General features: G+C 35.9%; 1 protein-coding gene across 1 annotated transcript in view; it reads right to left on the reverse strand.

Annotated features, from left to right (window-relative positions):
- Positions 1-2,726: 2,726 nt before the first annotated feature.
- The window catches only part of LOC124645522 (tektin-B1-like), a 45,495-nt gene continuing 32,234 nt past the window's right edge, over positions 2,727-15,987 (reverse strand). Inside the window, exons 2-7 of the mRNA XM_047185327.1 lie at positions 9,481-9,619; positions 8,749-8,965; positions 6,612-6,826; positions 5,372-5,594; positions 3,720-3,943; positions 2,727-3,111 (exon numbers count right to left, since the gene is read on the reverse strand). Of these exons, the coding sequence (XP_047041283.1) occupies positions 2,916-3,111; positions 3,720-3,943; positions 5,372-5,594; positions 6,612-6,826; positions 8,749-8,965; positions 9,481-9,619 (1,214 nt within the window). The 3' untranslated portion in view covers positions 2,727-2,915. The remainder of the gene's footprint in view (positions 3,112-3,719; positions 3,944-5,371; positions 5,595-6,611; positions 6,827-8,748; positions 8,966-9,480; positions 9,620-15,987) is intronic.

Raw genomic sequence — 15,987 nt, forward strand, 5'->3', positions numbered from 1 at the left:
AATTTTACAAACAAAGAATACTCACTTGGTAGATTTTCTGGAAGTGTAGACGAAGACAAGAAGAAGAAGAAGTGGAGGATTGACTGTGAAGACTGATCCTGTATCCTGCGCTTTTATACGAAAACTGAAGTAGGCAGGGTACCCAACCATGTCGGGACAACGGGACACTTCCATTATCTATATGGATCTGATAATTAGATTTGGCTAATGTGTTCTATCTTTGTTCTTAGATATAAGTTCTGAAAGTTTTAGTGGAGTTGTTCGTAGATGAAATTGGTTTGTGGGCGCTTTGATAATTGGGATGGTTAATCGATTTGTGAGGTAAAGACTTTAGTTGTTTGTTTATCTGTTACTAGCTCATCTTTGCGGTTCCACCTGTATCCCTATGAAAACACTTCCCACGGCTACATAAAAAGTAGCCTAAGTTCCTTCTCTAGATTATTTGTACCAAATTTTACTTATTAAGTAGGTAGAGATTATTGAAGTTCAGTTGCCACAGAAGTTTTTGGATGGGACTGTCTTCGAGAACTACTGACCTACAAAGATTTTCTATAAAAACTCCTATATTCGTAGTCACTAATACAAAAAGCAACAGAGAAACCAATTGCTCAATCACACACCGTCATTAACATTTTTAAAATTAATTAATTCTTCTAATATAGAATTTCTATGTAAAATTGCTGCTTAGTCATTTTGACATTGGACTTGTCTCTCTGCCTGACCTATGGTGAAATGCCACTGGCATGAACTATGAAAAATCATTTAAATTCTGATAAGTCCAGCAATTATTACAGGTATTTTCACAAAATTCAGCCAATTGTCTATAAATATTTATTATTTATATTTATTCTCAATTGTACAAAACATTTCTAGCGGAATTTTTTGTTTGGATTTCTAACATTCGGCTAATATTTCTTGAGTTTGTAATGAATACTGGCCTTGTAGATTTATTTGAAGTTTTTTTCCGTCCCTAGTAATTACTTTAAGTGGTCTTAAGCTTTCTAACTACCACGTAACCGACAGATCTCCCCCAATCTTTTGTAATCCCAAAGGGTTTTATAAAGACTACAATTTGGGAGCGATTTCAAGTCTTGTTTTTCTTTTTGGGTTGTAATTGTATCTGGGAAACGAGCGAGATTAATATTTCTCAACTGTGATTGTAGATTCTTGTATATTTATTATTAAAATAATTCCATATATCTGTATTTTAAAATAATTGAAACAATAAACCATTATTGATATAACTTGTTTCATTAACATAAACCCGCTATTTTGACGCACTTCCTAAGGGAAATACTTCACGCACCTGGATTTTTAGGGTTCCGTAGCCAAAATGGCAAAAACGGAACCCTTATAGTTTCGTCATGTCCGTCTGTCCGTCTGTCCGTCTGTCCGTCTGTCACAGCCGATTTACTCGGAAACTATAAGTACTACAGTGATGAAATTTGATGGGAATATGTGTTGTATGAACCGCTACAAAAATATGACACTAAATAGTAAAAAAAAGAATTGGGGGTGGGGCCCCCCATACATGTAACTGAGGGATGAAATTTTTTTTTTCGATGTACATACCCGTGTGGGGTATCAATGGAAAGGTCTTTTAAAATGATATAAAGTTTTCTAAAAAACATTTTTCTTAAAGTGAACGGTTTTTGAGATATCAGCTCTCAAAGTCGTAAAAAGTATGTCCCCCCCCCTCTATTTTTATAACTACGGGGTATAAAATTCTAAAAAAAATAGAGGTGATGCATGCTAATTAACTCTTTCAACGATTTTTGGTTTGATCAAAGTATCTCTTATAGTTTTTGAGATAGGTTGATTTAACTGTAATTTACGGAACCCTTCGTGCACGAGTCCGACTCGCACTTGGCCGGTTTTTTCTTCTATTTGCTACCAATTTCCGCCAAAATCCGTTCAGCAGTTTTAGCGTCAAGAAGTAACACACACATACAAATACACCCACTCAAATTCTCTCCTTGATAACAATGTGATGCATATCCCTACAATAGAAACTCCAACCCTACAGAACCTATCTATAGTACACGTTCATCATTTTGGCAATCAGCCACAATATTCGCGTTTTCAGAGCCTCAATCGATCACCATTTACCACCTCCCATTTTGAGGCCAGTCACTTCCGAAGCGACAGAATGGCCTATCATGAACCTCATCGGAAGTAAAATGGCAAGACTAAAAATACGACGAAAAATAAACAAGAAATTTGCAGAAAAAATAAGGGCGCGTTGAGAGTTGTTGACTAAAGGGTCCGGTGTCCGTTAATTACCTGATAGATTACTTAAGTTTCCGATTTTGGTTAACTTTGGTGGAGCTCGAATTACGTTTAATGATGGCTTAAATACAAAAAAAAACTTCCTGAGACTTCTTGACGATTTAATTTTGAAGCGTTCGTTTCAAGTGTCTCTTACTTACGAAATAAAAAGTGTAAGGATTATTAGCTTAGGTAAATGAAAGAAGAAATAGATTTTAAATCTGTATTAGCACTAATCACAGAAAAGTTATCTAAAGTTACATCATATCAATAAAATTAATCGTAAATTAAACTTGTTCATAAATTAGTAAATTAACTATGAATATGATAACATGAAATGGACAAAAATATTAAATTAAATCTAGTTATTAAAATTATTTTAATTTCCTGTAGCGGTACTGTTGATAAACCAAATATTAATTTGGAAGATCTCAACCAAAAAATGTTAATTACACACGATTACAATGTACAACAACATTGTTCGTTTAACAAACAATATAAGAGTGATTATAAAATTTAATTTTGTGAAACCAACAACATGAATAAAACCTGATAATTCTTCGTGACAAACAAATTCAGAATAAGTTCCTACCCGACACGCGCAATTTTGCTATTTTTTGTGTGTTTCTCGAAGTTTCTAGTAGCGTCTAGAAAGCTTCCATTTTCGGAACTTCATCAGCCATACTGGCCAAAACAAGGTTCTTACTCAGGCCCGTAGGTCTCTTTGGTTCTAAGGCCGCTCTCATTTCAAGGGCTCGAGTGTCTGTCTCCAAAGATTGATTCTTGTCGTTCAAATCAATGCCAATCTTGATCGAAGCTGCTTCTAACGCGTTGTATGTTGCTCTGAAAGAGATGAATTCATTAATCTTTCTGTTTTCTTTGAACACATACTACAAACTCTCATATTTAAATCAAATATGGTCAGATTTTGGGTGTCAGTCTGTCTTGATTTAATGTAAAAAATGTACGTATTTTATCTAAAGTTGACAAACAAACTCTGTATCGTCTGAGTGTATTCCATCAAGTTTCATCATTTATCAGACGAGAAAGCTTTTTGAAGAGATTTAAATATCTGCTTACAATAGGTTCTACGAGCAAAGTTAAAAAATGACAAATATTTTGAAACTTATTTTCTGCAGATTGTCAAATTGTTTAAATGGAGCTCATGACTTAAATAACAACACGGGTTTCCAAAATAAAAGCTACGTTTCGCACTGTGGATTCGTGAATAGATAGATGACCATCTACTTCATAAGACAGTGTTTCGTAGAGCATGTCATTTGTCCATTATTGACTAATTTTACTGGTACTGTAGACCATGTGATACTCAGGACATTGTGTTGCCCAGCTAACTAAGTCAGATGTGGATAAGATAAGAAAGTAAGATGCTCCAAAAAGATGCACTGGTGTTCAAAATAATAGTGTACGACTTATGCATGTATTTTACTTACTTGGCACAGTCCAACTTCTCTTGTAACTGTCGTATAGTTTCCCTCAGGCTTCGGACTTCATCCTTGAGTCCTATATCAGCCTCATCAGCCGCAAGCTCATAGCCCGGCCGATATCCGCGCGTCTCCAAGCGGGTTTCAGCTACTTTCAACGCGTTCACCTTATCGGCAAACTGTTCGCCCATAGTTTTTAATTCTGTTGCTAGTTTATCCATGTTTTCTTCCATCTGGAAAGAAGGCGTTAAAATTTATTGTTTTTACAGTGCATTTGCCTGTTTTCATTATAGTATATTATTGGGATGAAGTACTTATTAGGTAAAATGTATTCTAAGCCTTTCTCGCTTTCAGCAGTTTATACTATTATGGCATAGAAAAGGGGTAAGATAAATTAAACACCTTTACTTTAAGTTTCAACCCTGCACAAGATTCCTACGAAAGAAGGCCTTAAAAATGACAATGTAACACAAGACACAATATCTATGTCCCTATTACATCAGATATTACATTATTGAGAAACTTTTTACTTTGTTCTCTTGGACTGGGTATATGAATAAAGTTTTATGTAGGAGACAATATCGGGTCTCAAGCCACTTAACTTGTCCCGTGCGGAACATGACCTACAGACACGACAATATTCATTGTGTGGCGTAGGTCCTATTTACGTCATCATTCTCATTATTATCAGACAAACAGTCGAAGCAACGAGGCAAAAAAAAAGGTTACTAGATTCTGCTCACGACTTCGCCTACGTCTCGAGAGAACTACGTCAAATACCCGAGTAAAAAGTAGCCGATTTCGATCTCTAGAAAACCACCTATCTCCTAGTATAATTAGGTATCAATAGATTCTGCCATTATTGAAATCGCTACAAACTTACTCTCCTTATTATAATAAAAGCATTTACAATAAGCATTCCTTTTCTTTGAAGGAGTCAATTTACATCTGCAACCGTGCAACCCTTTCAGTCATTTTTCAACTACTATAATATTGTTGACTGCTATTATAATAACAAAGGAGCGAAACTTCTGCATGCTTATAATCCCAGATTCCTGTGTCAAACATAGGTAATCCCAACAATAATTACTGTCCTGTTCCACCAAAATTTGAAACATATTAAACGTCAAATGCATCGACATTACATTCCAATTTAACCAGTTTCCTAGGAAATTGTTTATTAGTGAATACTGTTGCGATAAATCAATCATTAAAGAGCATTTTGTCCAAATACCAATCTGGATTAAATTCACTACACATTAGTGTAAATACGCAGTTACTGTTAATAGATGACCTACAAATGGGATTTGGATTACAAGTTCTCGTGATTATTATGATGTTGCTTTGCACACAGGTGAAAACATATTTTGAATCAAAATGTCCTGTTTTTTAAATTCTAATAAAATTAAATGCCTAATACTAAAGTTAAACCTTGTCAAAAATATAGACATTCAAAAACATACGAAACTATTGTATGGCAGCGCCTAGTTTGTGTATTTCACTCGTAAAGACAACAGATTGTTTCTTTTACGTTGCCTTATTGTCTAGAAGAAAAGGTGAAAAGGTTACAGATATACGCACGAAAATACACGATGGTATCGACGAAAATGAGATCCCCAGAAGAAACCTAACCACCGAAAAACATATCACACATTACATACCTTCAGCTTCTGCCAATCAAGTTCATTCCGAGCTCGCTGGGTATCATAGATGCGTCTACGCAGCATGTAGTTCGTGACGTCTGTCTGCGCTCTTAAGGCATTCCTTGCTCGACCTCGAGCCACGAAGAGAGATTCTCGAAGTCGCAGTGTATCTTGAAGCTCGAGTATTGCCATCTGTTTTGTAGCTTCGCATTTGTCCTGCCATTGCTGGTTGGTTATCATTCTATGAAATAAAAGTATGGAAATATGGTTCATGTGAAATAAATTATGTAAATCCAGTTGGATTAATGAAATTAAACTTATTTTTGATGCAACAAATAGAGACATATTTGCTTATTGAAAATGCAACGTTAATAAATTTTGCGATTAAGCAGTATAATTTTATAATTAATCGAAATATATTTAAAAGAAATAATTTTTGCTTCAGGTATAAAAACATACAAAAACTGCGAAAAACTAAAACTTTTCGTACCTACTTAAAACAGGCTTAACATTTTTGAGCCCATTTTTAAGTAGTGTACAACTTTCAGGACAATATTCTGAGCAAAGTACCATTATTTACGCCTACAAAAAAAGGCTAATGACTGTTAAACAGCGTCGCTTAGAAACTGCTCATATCTTCTCTTATTAATGAGACTAGAATGTTCAGAGCCTTTTAACTTAGCCTCAGGTGCAGCAACTCGCGAGGGAGTATCATAACTCGCAACAAATTTAATTGTTTACAAGTTTAAAGTTCCTTTTAGGTTGTTCTCAGGGCGGCTGTGTGTCTTGTAAGTTATGTAGCTCTTAAGCTAACATGTGGTAGAGATTTTAAATTGATTTAATTTAAAAAGAACGACCGTCTTCTAAACGAAAGTCGTTACCTTTTATAACTCAGATTAGCTCAACCGATATGGATGACATTTTTTTTAGTGAGGTGTGCTAAGACACAGGAAATGGACGTAACATAGTTTTAATCCAGTTATAGAAAATATTTCCCGGAACGCGTTTGAATCAGAGTGTGCAGAATAAATTACAAATCGGGCATAATCAATCAAAAATACAAGTCCAATTTCTTTTATTGCTCAACATATGGAGAAATGTTATTTTTTGAATGACAAAAACATCTCGAAGACATACTATTGTGAGTAAAATGACAGCAACAACAAAAATATCACAACATCCTTTTCATTAACCCCAGGCGCGTACCTCAATATTTCAAAAATAAATATCCTGTCCAATATATACAGCAAAAACTCACCTCTTCGGAGTTTTCAAGGAGTCAGTCTTGTAAGTGATATTGGCGCAGTCCTTATCCAAGTTGAGCATGTCCTTATCAATCTGGAGAGCCTCATTCTTGTCGTTCAGATCTAATTGGAGCTTGAACTTCACTACTTCTAGCTTGTTGATTTTCTCCCAGGCCGACTGGCATCTGTCTATCAACATTTTCTTGTTGCTTTCGGTTACACAGAGCTCCTGAAAATGTTGTTTGTTTTAGAAATTGATATTTACCATTTTGTGTAAAAAGTGATACGATTCGAGTGTGTTTTGTTTTATTTTCAGAATACGGCTGATGATGATGGTGACGATAATGATATTATGAAACAGAATGCGTGCATTCATATCCTTTGCAAGATCGACGATTAATTAAAATTAATAAACGTATTGCTCTCATAAACGTTAATATCAATTTTAATTCCTGTTTTAATATAAACTGGCAAAATTCTGGGGAAACATTTATAAGACCTTTACCATGTGAAATTTACATATTATTAAAAGAAAACTTGTGTCTTTTAATGCAACGCGCTTACACTCAAAGTGCTCGAAAAATATTATATGAAACTTTCACGTTCCTTTGAATAATAAGGTTTCTTTAGAATCATAGTAGTTTTAAAGCGAGTAATAAGGAAACCAAATATTCTTCCATAATATATGCATATTATATCAGATATATACTTCTTCTTCTTTCGAGTCGATGACATGTCATATGAGACTACACTATGTCAGCCCAATATTCTGCCACAGCGAGAGCACGGCCGGATGCGCTCATTAAGTCCTCCCGCGAGCAGGTTTCAGGGCACAGTGGACATGCGATTAGGTGGGACATCGTCTGCACGGCAGCCCCGCACTCGCACCCAAGGTCCGCCCCGCCCGCGAAACCCCACCTGGATCGATTATCTTTGCTCCGGCCTACCTGTGTTCGGAGTCTGTTTAGAGACTGCCAGACTCTTCTCGGGAGATCGTGTCCAGGAGGGAGACTTTCTAGGAGCGGGACAAACGGGGAGGGCAGTAAACTCCTCGATCGCCAAAGATCCCGTCTGGCACGAGAGGCCTCACCATCGACAGGAGCAACGGTTTTGTAGAAACCCCTGCGGCTTTTAAGCCGTTGTGGCACAGAGGTGTAATTGTGCATGGGGTGTCGTTGGTCTGTTTCGAGTTTGGCTCTCTCGATGCCAGAGGCTACGCTTCTGCGAACATCTGGTGGGGCAATGCCGGCCAGTGGGTGCAGCATTTGTAACGGGGTTGGCTTGAGGCAGCCAGTTATAATGCGGCACGTTTCGTTCAGTGCTACATCCACCTGCCCAGCGTGAACGGAACGACTCCACACTGGGCACGCATATTCGCCCGCAGAGTAGCAGAGTGCCAGGCCAGTGGTTCGCAGCACCGTTGGTGAGGCTCCCCAGGTCGTGCTCGTCAGCCTTCGCAACAGGTTGTTGCGGGAGGCAACTTTCTGCTTGATATTCTAAGATATATACTAAGCATATTATACAATTCAGTCTACAAAATGACAATGAAATCCCAGTCAGTGCAAACGCAACTGCATATTATATTGTAACTAGTTAAGCCAAGTATACAGCTGCCAGACAAACGGGGTGACAAGTGGACTTAGCAATCAGCAAATATAGTAACTATTGTATTTTACCCTAAGCAATTAAAACAGAATGCTAGTTGAGCATCTTTTATTGTCTACAAGTTTCGTTTCTAATGAGTTTGTGAATTTTTTGTTTCATTGATTAGTATTTGGGACTTAAATGGACAAGTAAATACAATAATACAAAGGTATGTTAAGTACCGTCCAGCGTTTTTAATACCTACGTACTTACCTGCTCTTTATTGGACGACCCTTGACATTTAAAGATCCATTTGGCCAATTCCCAAATTGAGATATTTTCCTAAAGAGCCCTTAAATCTTTCCGTTACTTAGCAATTGCGTAACATAAAATACTAGCGTGCCCCTGCTACGATAGGACCTACTTCGCACAGCCGGATAAAAATAACACTGAAATATATTTTTAAATTGCGCGTGCACACAAACAAACTCTTCAGATTTATAATACCTATTTTTAACACTAGGATATTTTTAATATAACTGCAAGAATAAAGCAACATTTAATCACCTTCTTCAACTCAGTATCAGCAAGATCGTAAGTCAACTCCGTGCTTCTTCTCCCGTCTCTGTTGGACAGACATTCGGAGCACACGAGTAGAGGTAGGTTCAGTTGTTCCAACTCCCTCTCGGTGGATGCCTTCTCTTCCTTCAGACTGGCCATCTCGCGGTCCAGAAGATCTAGGAGTTCTTGGAGCGTGGACCTCCATTGCTCGATCTCGTAGACTCTGGATTGGAAACCACATTTTATGATTAGGTATCTAAATAGATTCAATTCAAAACCAAGGTGGATACGGCACAGTAATCTGCTGTTAGGAACAACATTGCATTATTCTAAACTAACTTAAATCCCTTCGTCCCCACGTCCCGTTTTTGGCGTCCAAGAGAGACAAACCAACTCACATTCATGATCAGGATGGATCTCCTGAGATCCATCATCAATCATGAATTAGAAAGTCCAAGATCAAGAATTAGAAAGATCCATCATTGACAGGTCAAACACGACGTCAAACCCAAGCATCTCCATAATTATTATTTATAGATCCGCTGCGAGACAATGTGTAAGACAAATATAACACTACATTGACACGTATTGAAAATACGCTTTGAACAAAGCGTCATAAACCCACACTGTAACACACCAAACCTATCAACAGTCAAATCATATTATCCACAACACAGGCTTGTTAAACAGATTACGTGTACCAAGTCTCACAAAGCTCCTATATTCGATTAACCTCACCTGGCTCGCAGACGGTTGTTGTTGTGATAGCTGTCCCATTCCGTCTTGATCCGGGTTTCGTTCCTCAACTGATGCGCGCTGTGACGTAGATCGAAAGCGTCAGCCCGTCTGGTGTCCGACAGGACCTGTTGTTTGAAATTAGATTAAGATGCGTGACGAGATATAACTACAGCAGAGACTGTACTAGCGTTGTGTTCTATTGAGGGGTGAATTGACAAAAGATGGCGTGTCTATGTTGGGTCTTCGTAAACTGGTTAGAGATTATGTTACTAAATCTTTGTGGTACATCAAAAAATGCGTCAGGTCGTTGTTTGAAATTAGATTAATTAATATGCTTAACAAATACTACGCTAGCTAGTATTGTATTGTTGAGAGATCGGTGTCTATGTATGGAAGTAAATTATTAAATTGGTATGAGTATGCTAATAATGTTCTTCTATTAATGGAGCTCTTATTGGTGTCTTTATTTGAAACATATCTCCTAAAAAGAAAGGAAATTCGAAGAACATTTAATGATTTTATAACTTAAATGTTTAATTATTTATCGAAGCTCAGAAAGTGGGTTATTTATGGAATGAACATGCTGTAACACCCATCCTGATTCTGAGGAATCCTGAAAATGAATAACTATCAAGAAAATTCGCTACAGTTTACCAAGAACACTTACAAAAATACGAATTTATTGCTTACATTTTGCATATGTCTGTATTATGTAATTTAAAATGGAGTAAATATCGATTATTAAAATGTATTATCTTTTAGATAGACAACAAAAATGTTCAATGGGCTTATTTACATTTTAGTTTGTACCAAAGCTTTTGAATTTAAATGAATTTCAATAAAAGATTATTCGAATCGCGAAATCGAATTCGTTTTCTTTGTGATCATTGATTCGAATAAAATTAATAATAGTTTAAATATAGGCAATATTTTTAAACTCTTGTATTTGAGTTATTCTAAAGAAAACTTATTTATTTAAATGACATCGATACGCTGACACTGAGATTTCTTTACACGATAAAATATTTACCCACTTGTTTGTAGGCTCAGACTTATATCTACTTATCTACTTTCTATAAAAAATAAGGGATATTTTTACTCAAATGTTCCATATTCTTATATTTTACTAAATAATTAACCAACCAACGAGACACACCAAACAAACTATGCAAGTTTCCCAATCGCTTACAACAGCCTAAACTTACGTTCGAGTAATAAATGCGAAATCTCCGTGCCTCTATAACATCATAGTTACAACCCTAAAGTTTGACGTCTCCTGACACTGGGAAATGGAACTAGGGATGACGTGCACAAGCCATCGGTCAAGCAACCCCTCCTACGCTCATTTCCTGGTAAAAAGCATAGCTGGACCCCTCGTCGTGACAAAAGATGAATGAAACGCCTGGCAAGTTTTTTATAGCAACGCTCTGCGTGTATGTGTGATGGTGTTTTGTTTTTGTTAGGAGAAATAATCGTAATTGAGGCTGGTAAAAAACACTGGTACTCAGCTGCATCTTGTTAAACGGGAAGCCGACCCCCAATATAGTTGGGAAAAGGCAAGCAGGTGATGAATTGGAAAAATTATTTCACTGTTTGTGTAATTTTAATGATTTTAATTTAAGTGAACACTGGCGAGAACGATTATCGATTAACTTATAAATCGTGATTTAGTTACCGCTAACTTTTATGTTACCCTAACCTTCCTTCCTCATTAGCTAATACCTAAGGAAAACTTCACAGGAATCCGTCCCTTTACTCATTTAACCGAAAAAACAAATAAGGAAATCACATTCAATTACGTGGCCTGAATATAAATAAGTATTTCCATTAACTGTGTAAATCCCTTAAACGTCGCCCAATTAGAATAGTAAACTTCTTGTAACAGATTTTAACTTTTGTAGTATATATTTACTAAATAAGGACATGACTAAACAATAAAAAGAAAGCTGAAACCGTTTTGTATAAAAGCTCAAACATTCCTAAAAAGAAAATGAACTTGTGCACAGTGTGCACTAACAGCCAGTTTCTTCATCAAAAGTTAAAGCCAAAGTAAAAGTCAAAGTAATGTCTAAAGTAAAAGTAACGGTCATATTCAATTTTTCTATTAGTTTTGCTGTCACTTTAGCCTTGAAAAAACGAATTTGACCGTTACTTTTACTTTAGACATTACTTTAACTGTAACTTTTGATGAAGAAACTGGCCGTGAGTGATAATTTTTGAATTTTCTAAAGACACTCGCTCTAAATAAGGCTATAAATAAGGCCAATATCACACTAGGTCTTTCTTCTGAACGCATAGTAAATAGAATACTCTGACGAGGTTCACACAGGACACTGGGTATCTACGGCTGTATATCCTTTGCCTAAGTTCTATAAAGCTGCAATGCGACTGTTCTCTGCGGTGCGTATTATTCTCGTTCAGTCTGTACATCAACGCAAAGGGTGGCCTTGTTTTACTTAGGTACATAATTTTATTATCCACTGATAGGTACTCTCACATCTATCTAGAATTGTAAACTCTTGATGCGATGATGAGAGTACATTTCTATTTGTAGATATGACAAACTTGAAAAAAGTAGGTACATAGTAAGTACAAGTATATGTGTACCTAGTGTATGGAAGAAAGAGACTACCAAAGAAACAATAGATGTAATTGAAAAAAATTACGTAACTATGGCTGAACTGCTACGCTGAACCCATATAAAATTGGAAGGTATAAAGACAAAAGGATGATGAAGTAGAAAAGTGTCACGGACATAGACGGAAATAGGAACTTCACTTTTAATCACACTTTTTTGACATCAGCATGCAAGGAAACCATGAAAACTTCCAACCAATATACAAAACTATAAAACCTCATTCTGCCGATTTCCTCCGAACTATCGCAACCACCAAAATGAAAGGTAAATAAAACAGTTAAGTGCCCATTTCGGAACAGTTCGTCGATAGGTATTTGATTGTTCCCGATTCAGTAGGTACAGACTTCCAAAGTTTCTGTAGCTACCGCAGCGGAGACAATAAAACTTTTCTAATTTGGGTAGCTACCGCTATGAAATATTCCAACATCGATGGTATTCCTATATAGAATATTCTAGTATGTTACAAACTGTTTGCCCGCAGTTTCACCCGCGTTACGAACAACATCTACCTAGGACAAAAATAAAGCTTATAATAACACTATACCTAACAATATTTAAGTATGTCAAATAGTAATTTAATCCAAACTAATATTATAAATGCGAAAGTAACTCTGTCTGTCTGTCTGTCTGTCTTTTCTTCACGCCTAAACTACTGAACCGATTTGTGTAAAAGGACCATGGGCAAAAATGTATGAAGCCTGGGCTCACCCACCAACAGAGATGAGACCACTTTGAATATACTTGTAAAGCACTAAATATAAAGATTTAAACTCATTTTTGCGAAGAATCCATGGGGTTATTTTGCTATAAATATTTTTCTCCGATCATAAATAAACTAATATTCTGCAAAAAGTAGTGCTGTTATGGCAGTGTAGGTTTTGTTATTGAACACCTTTAACTAGTTTTAATTCCAGGTTTAATGTATACATAAAAAATAAAACAGCTGCTAACAGTTAAAATTATTTTTGTTAACATTTCAATCAATACCAATAATAATGTCGTCTAAATATCCTGCCGGTGGATAAAATTGTGAGTATAAATATCCTGCCTAACCCTAGATACCATATTATTGAAATGATATGAGCACAACTTCCTACTGAGCGTCTACCTGTTAGACACGAGCAGTAATACTGAGCGATGGCATCTCGACCCATTTCGTTTCTGTTAACCAGAATGTATACCTACGTAATATGTAAACCTATTTAGGTGCATATCTTTTTTTTGCCATGGAATTGAAGGTAGTGCCCATAGTAACAATTTTAGTACAAACAAAAACCTTCACAACGGCATATGCTATAACTCTGTTGGACAATGAGCCCAATTTGACTCATGGTCCTTTGGTACAGACATAGTTTGAAACTTGAGAAAGGACATAGGATAGTTTTTATTACAAAAAAATAAATAAAAATAAAATTATTCCGGACATATAGCGCCATCTATTGGTCAAATCAAAAATCTGCTGGTAGTCACTATTCCACGCGAACGAAGTTGCGGGCAAAAGCTAGTTGGTACTAAAAGTAAAAAGCCAAGATTAGTCAGGGTTAGCGCGAAAGCGTAAGAAATCAACTTATAGTTTCGCGTATATAATAGCACTAGTATGGGAAGCTAAAGGTTACATATCACCATTCACCAATCTATTTTGCAATTTCAAAAATATAATGATTGTATGTACCTATGTTCATTTAAACAACGTTGGATTGTTGATAGTAATCACGTATTCTATTGAAACAAAACAGTCCATAGATCAAATAGGCGTCCACAGTTTACGCAGTACTATTACATTATGACTGATTTTCGACAACGGGGACGGTTGAATCAAATTATAGTTTGGTTCGGTTTGTGAATATAAACTGATATTGCTGTGTGATGGTTGAATTTATCGGATCATGTCACCGAAATACTGTTGTGATTTCTTGTCAGACATTTTAATTAGGTACTAAATTACTGATACTGTTATGTATTGTACGTCTAATTTAAGCACCGAATTACAGTAAGTTGCACCATTTAACTATAAGTAAACTATTTGTAGTTACCAATGGGAGGCAAGCATACAGCTCGGTATGGTTTGGTCAGTGGGCCGTCTTATAGTTTGGTTATCGTTATAATTAAATGGTGCTACTGGGTCTTATTATTTACTTACATAACATACTAGAATTTGTTGTTTTCTTACCTGTAAGCCATAGAGTCTTGCATCCCAATCGGCCAAGCTAAGATGCGGCAAAGGTTTTTCAAACGTAACAACGGACTGCATATTGAATCAGTATAAATTCATTCAGATGGAAATAAACGGTAAAGAAGTTTATATAATTTTAAAATAAGCATTTAGCTATGTCAATTTCGCAATGTCTAACCGTCAAATGAAGTCACATTAGAAGTGACGTTCTCATTTCAAAATTTATTTTTATTTTCGGCCAGTTGTAAAAGCGATGTGACTATATTTCACTGACCTCTATATTTACTATATTTATTCAAAACCTTCTTGAACAACAAAAAGGACTATGATAGATAGAGATAGAACATGTTTTATATAGTTTTGAGTAAAACGTTGTTTCGTTGTGAAATTTACGATTCAATAATATATAATATAATCAAAACAAAACTCACCAAACACAGAAGATATTCACAAACAATTAAACTAAAAGCTATCCTTTGCTATCACATATGCAAACTAAGCAATCACATTATCGAGTTAACAACACTGTAATTTCAAAGGTAAACCGCCTCGTAATAACAATTTGAGCAACCCGAATCCCCCATTTACAAGGCCTAATGCCCGTTGAAAATCCTTTAAGAACCTTACAAAGAACTTGTTTGAGGGCCAAAGGGCGAAAAAAACATACAAACCGTAATACAGATTTAATAGATTAGGCTGTAAGTCTGCTTTGCTATATGACGAAGGCTTTCAGTACATTGAGTAACGAAAGGTTTGAGGCTAGACATAATACCATTATATAAATGATAAAAAATAAAGGGTTTTTACGGAGTATAAAATACAAAGATTAGATAAGTAGTGAACATGTTTTCATATAAGAGTGTCGTTTAGGTGAATTACCAAATAATATTATAGGCATGTAGTTGGAATTTGTGCCCACATAATATTTATAGTTCACATAATACACATACAACATTTAAAGATAATGAGGGTTTTCTAAAATGGCGTCCACGAGGTGGCAGCACCGAGTCGTCAGGTCCAGGTAACTGTCAAAGTGCTTATCTTTACTATGAATAGTGAACGATTTTAGTGTTTTTTTTTTATTTTATAATTAAAGCACTGCATTATTGTTTTACTATTGAGGTTGAGTAAATAAAAAAAACTAAATCATATTGTGTTAACAAATTTTTCAACAAGCTTTTCCTTAGTACCAGTGACTTTTGCACCCTCTCTCTTAGCTCAATTTTTAGTTCGGAAACCTTATTCTGACCGTAGTCCATAATAAAATCAATAACACTTCCAATATAACAGAATTTCAATAAACAATAAGTTCGGACCCTACAATTCCATACTATTTGACAGCTGTTTGGACCTGACGCATACGAAGCGCCGCCTGGCGGCAGAAAAAGTATCGAAAACCCTCATTGGCAAAGTGATCACTTACCTAGTGAGAAAAGGATCTAAGATCATTTACGATACTCAGTACGTGGGTCTATTCTAATCCAGAACAAAATTAATGAATTCGTCTCACCAGTGACTCCATACACAGTTTGGTTAACAGTGCTATCCATCTAACTGCAGAACACTGCAGTTAAATCACTGATTACAATAGAAACGGGTTTCTAAACAAGATTTATGGCGCTTAGACTTATGAACTCGTTATTCAGTTATGTGTGTCAATTCAGTTTGTAAGGCGTTTGTTTAATTAATTTACTGG

The sequence above is a fragment of the Helicoverpa zea genome, unplaced genomic scaffold (assembly GCF_022581195.2).
Source record: "Helicoverpa zea isolate HzStark_Cry1AcR unplaced genomic scaffold, ilHelZeax1.1 pri_000016Farrow_1_scaff_4_deb, whole genome shotgun sequence".
In the NCBI taxonomy this organism is placed as follows: Eukaryota; Metazoa; Arthropoda; class Insecta; order Lepidoptera; family Noctuidae; genus Helicoverpa; species Helicoverpa zea.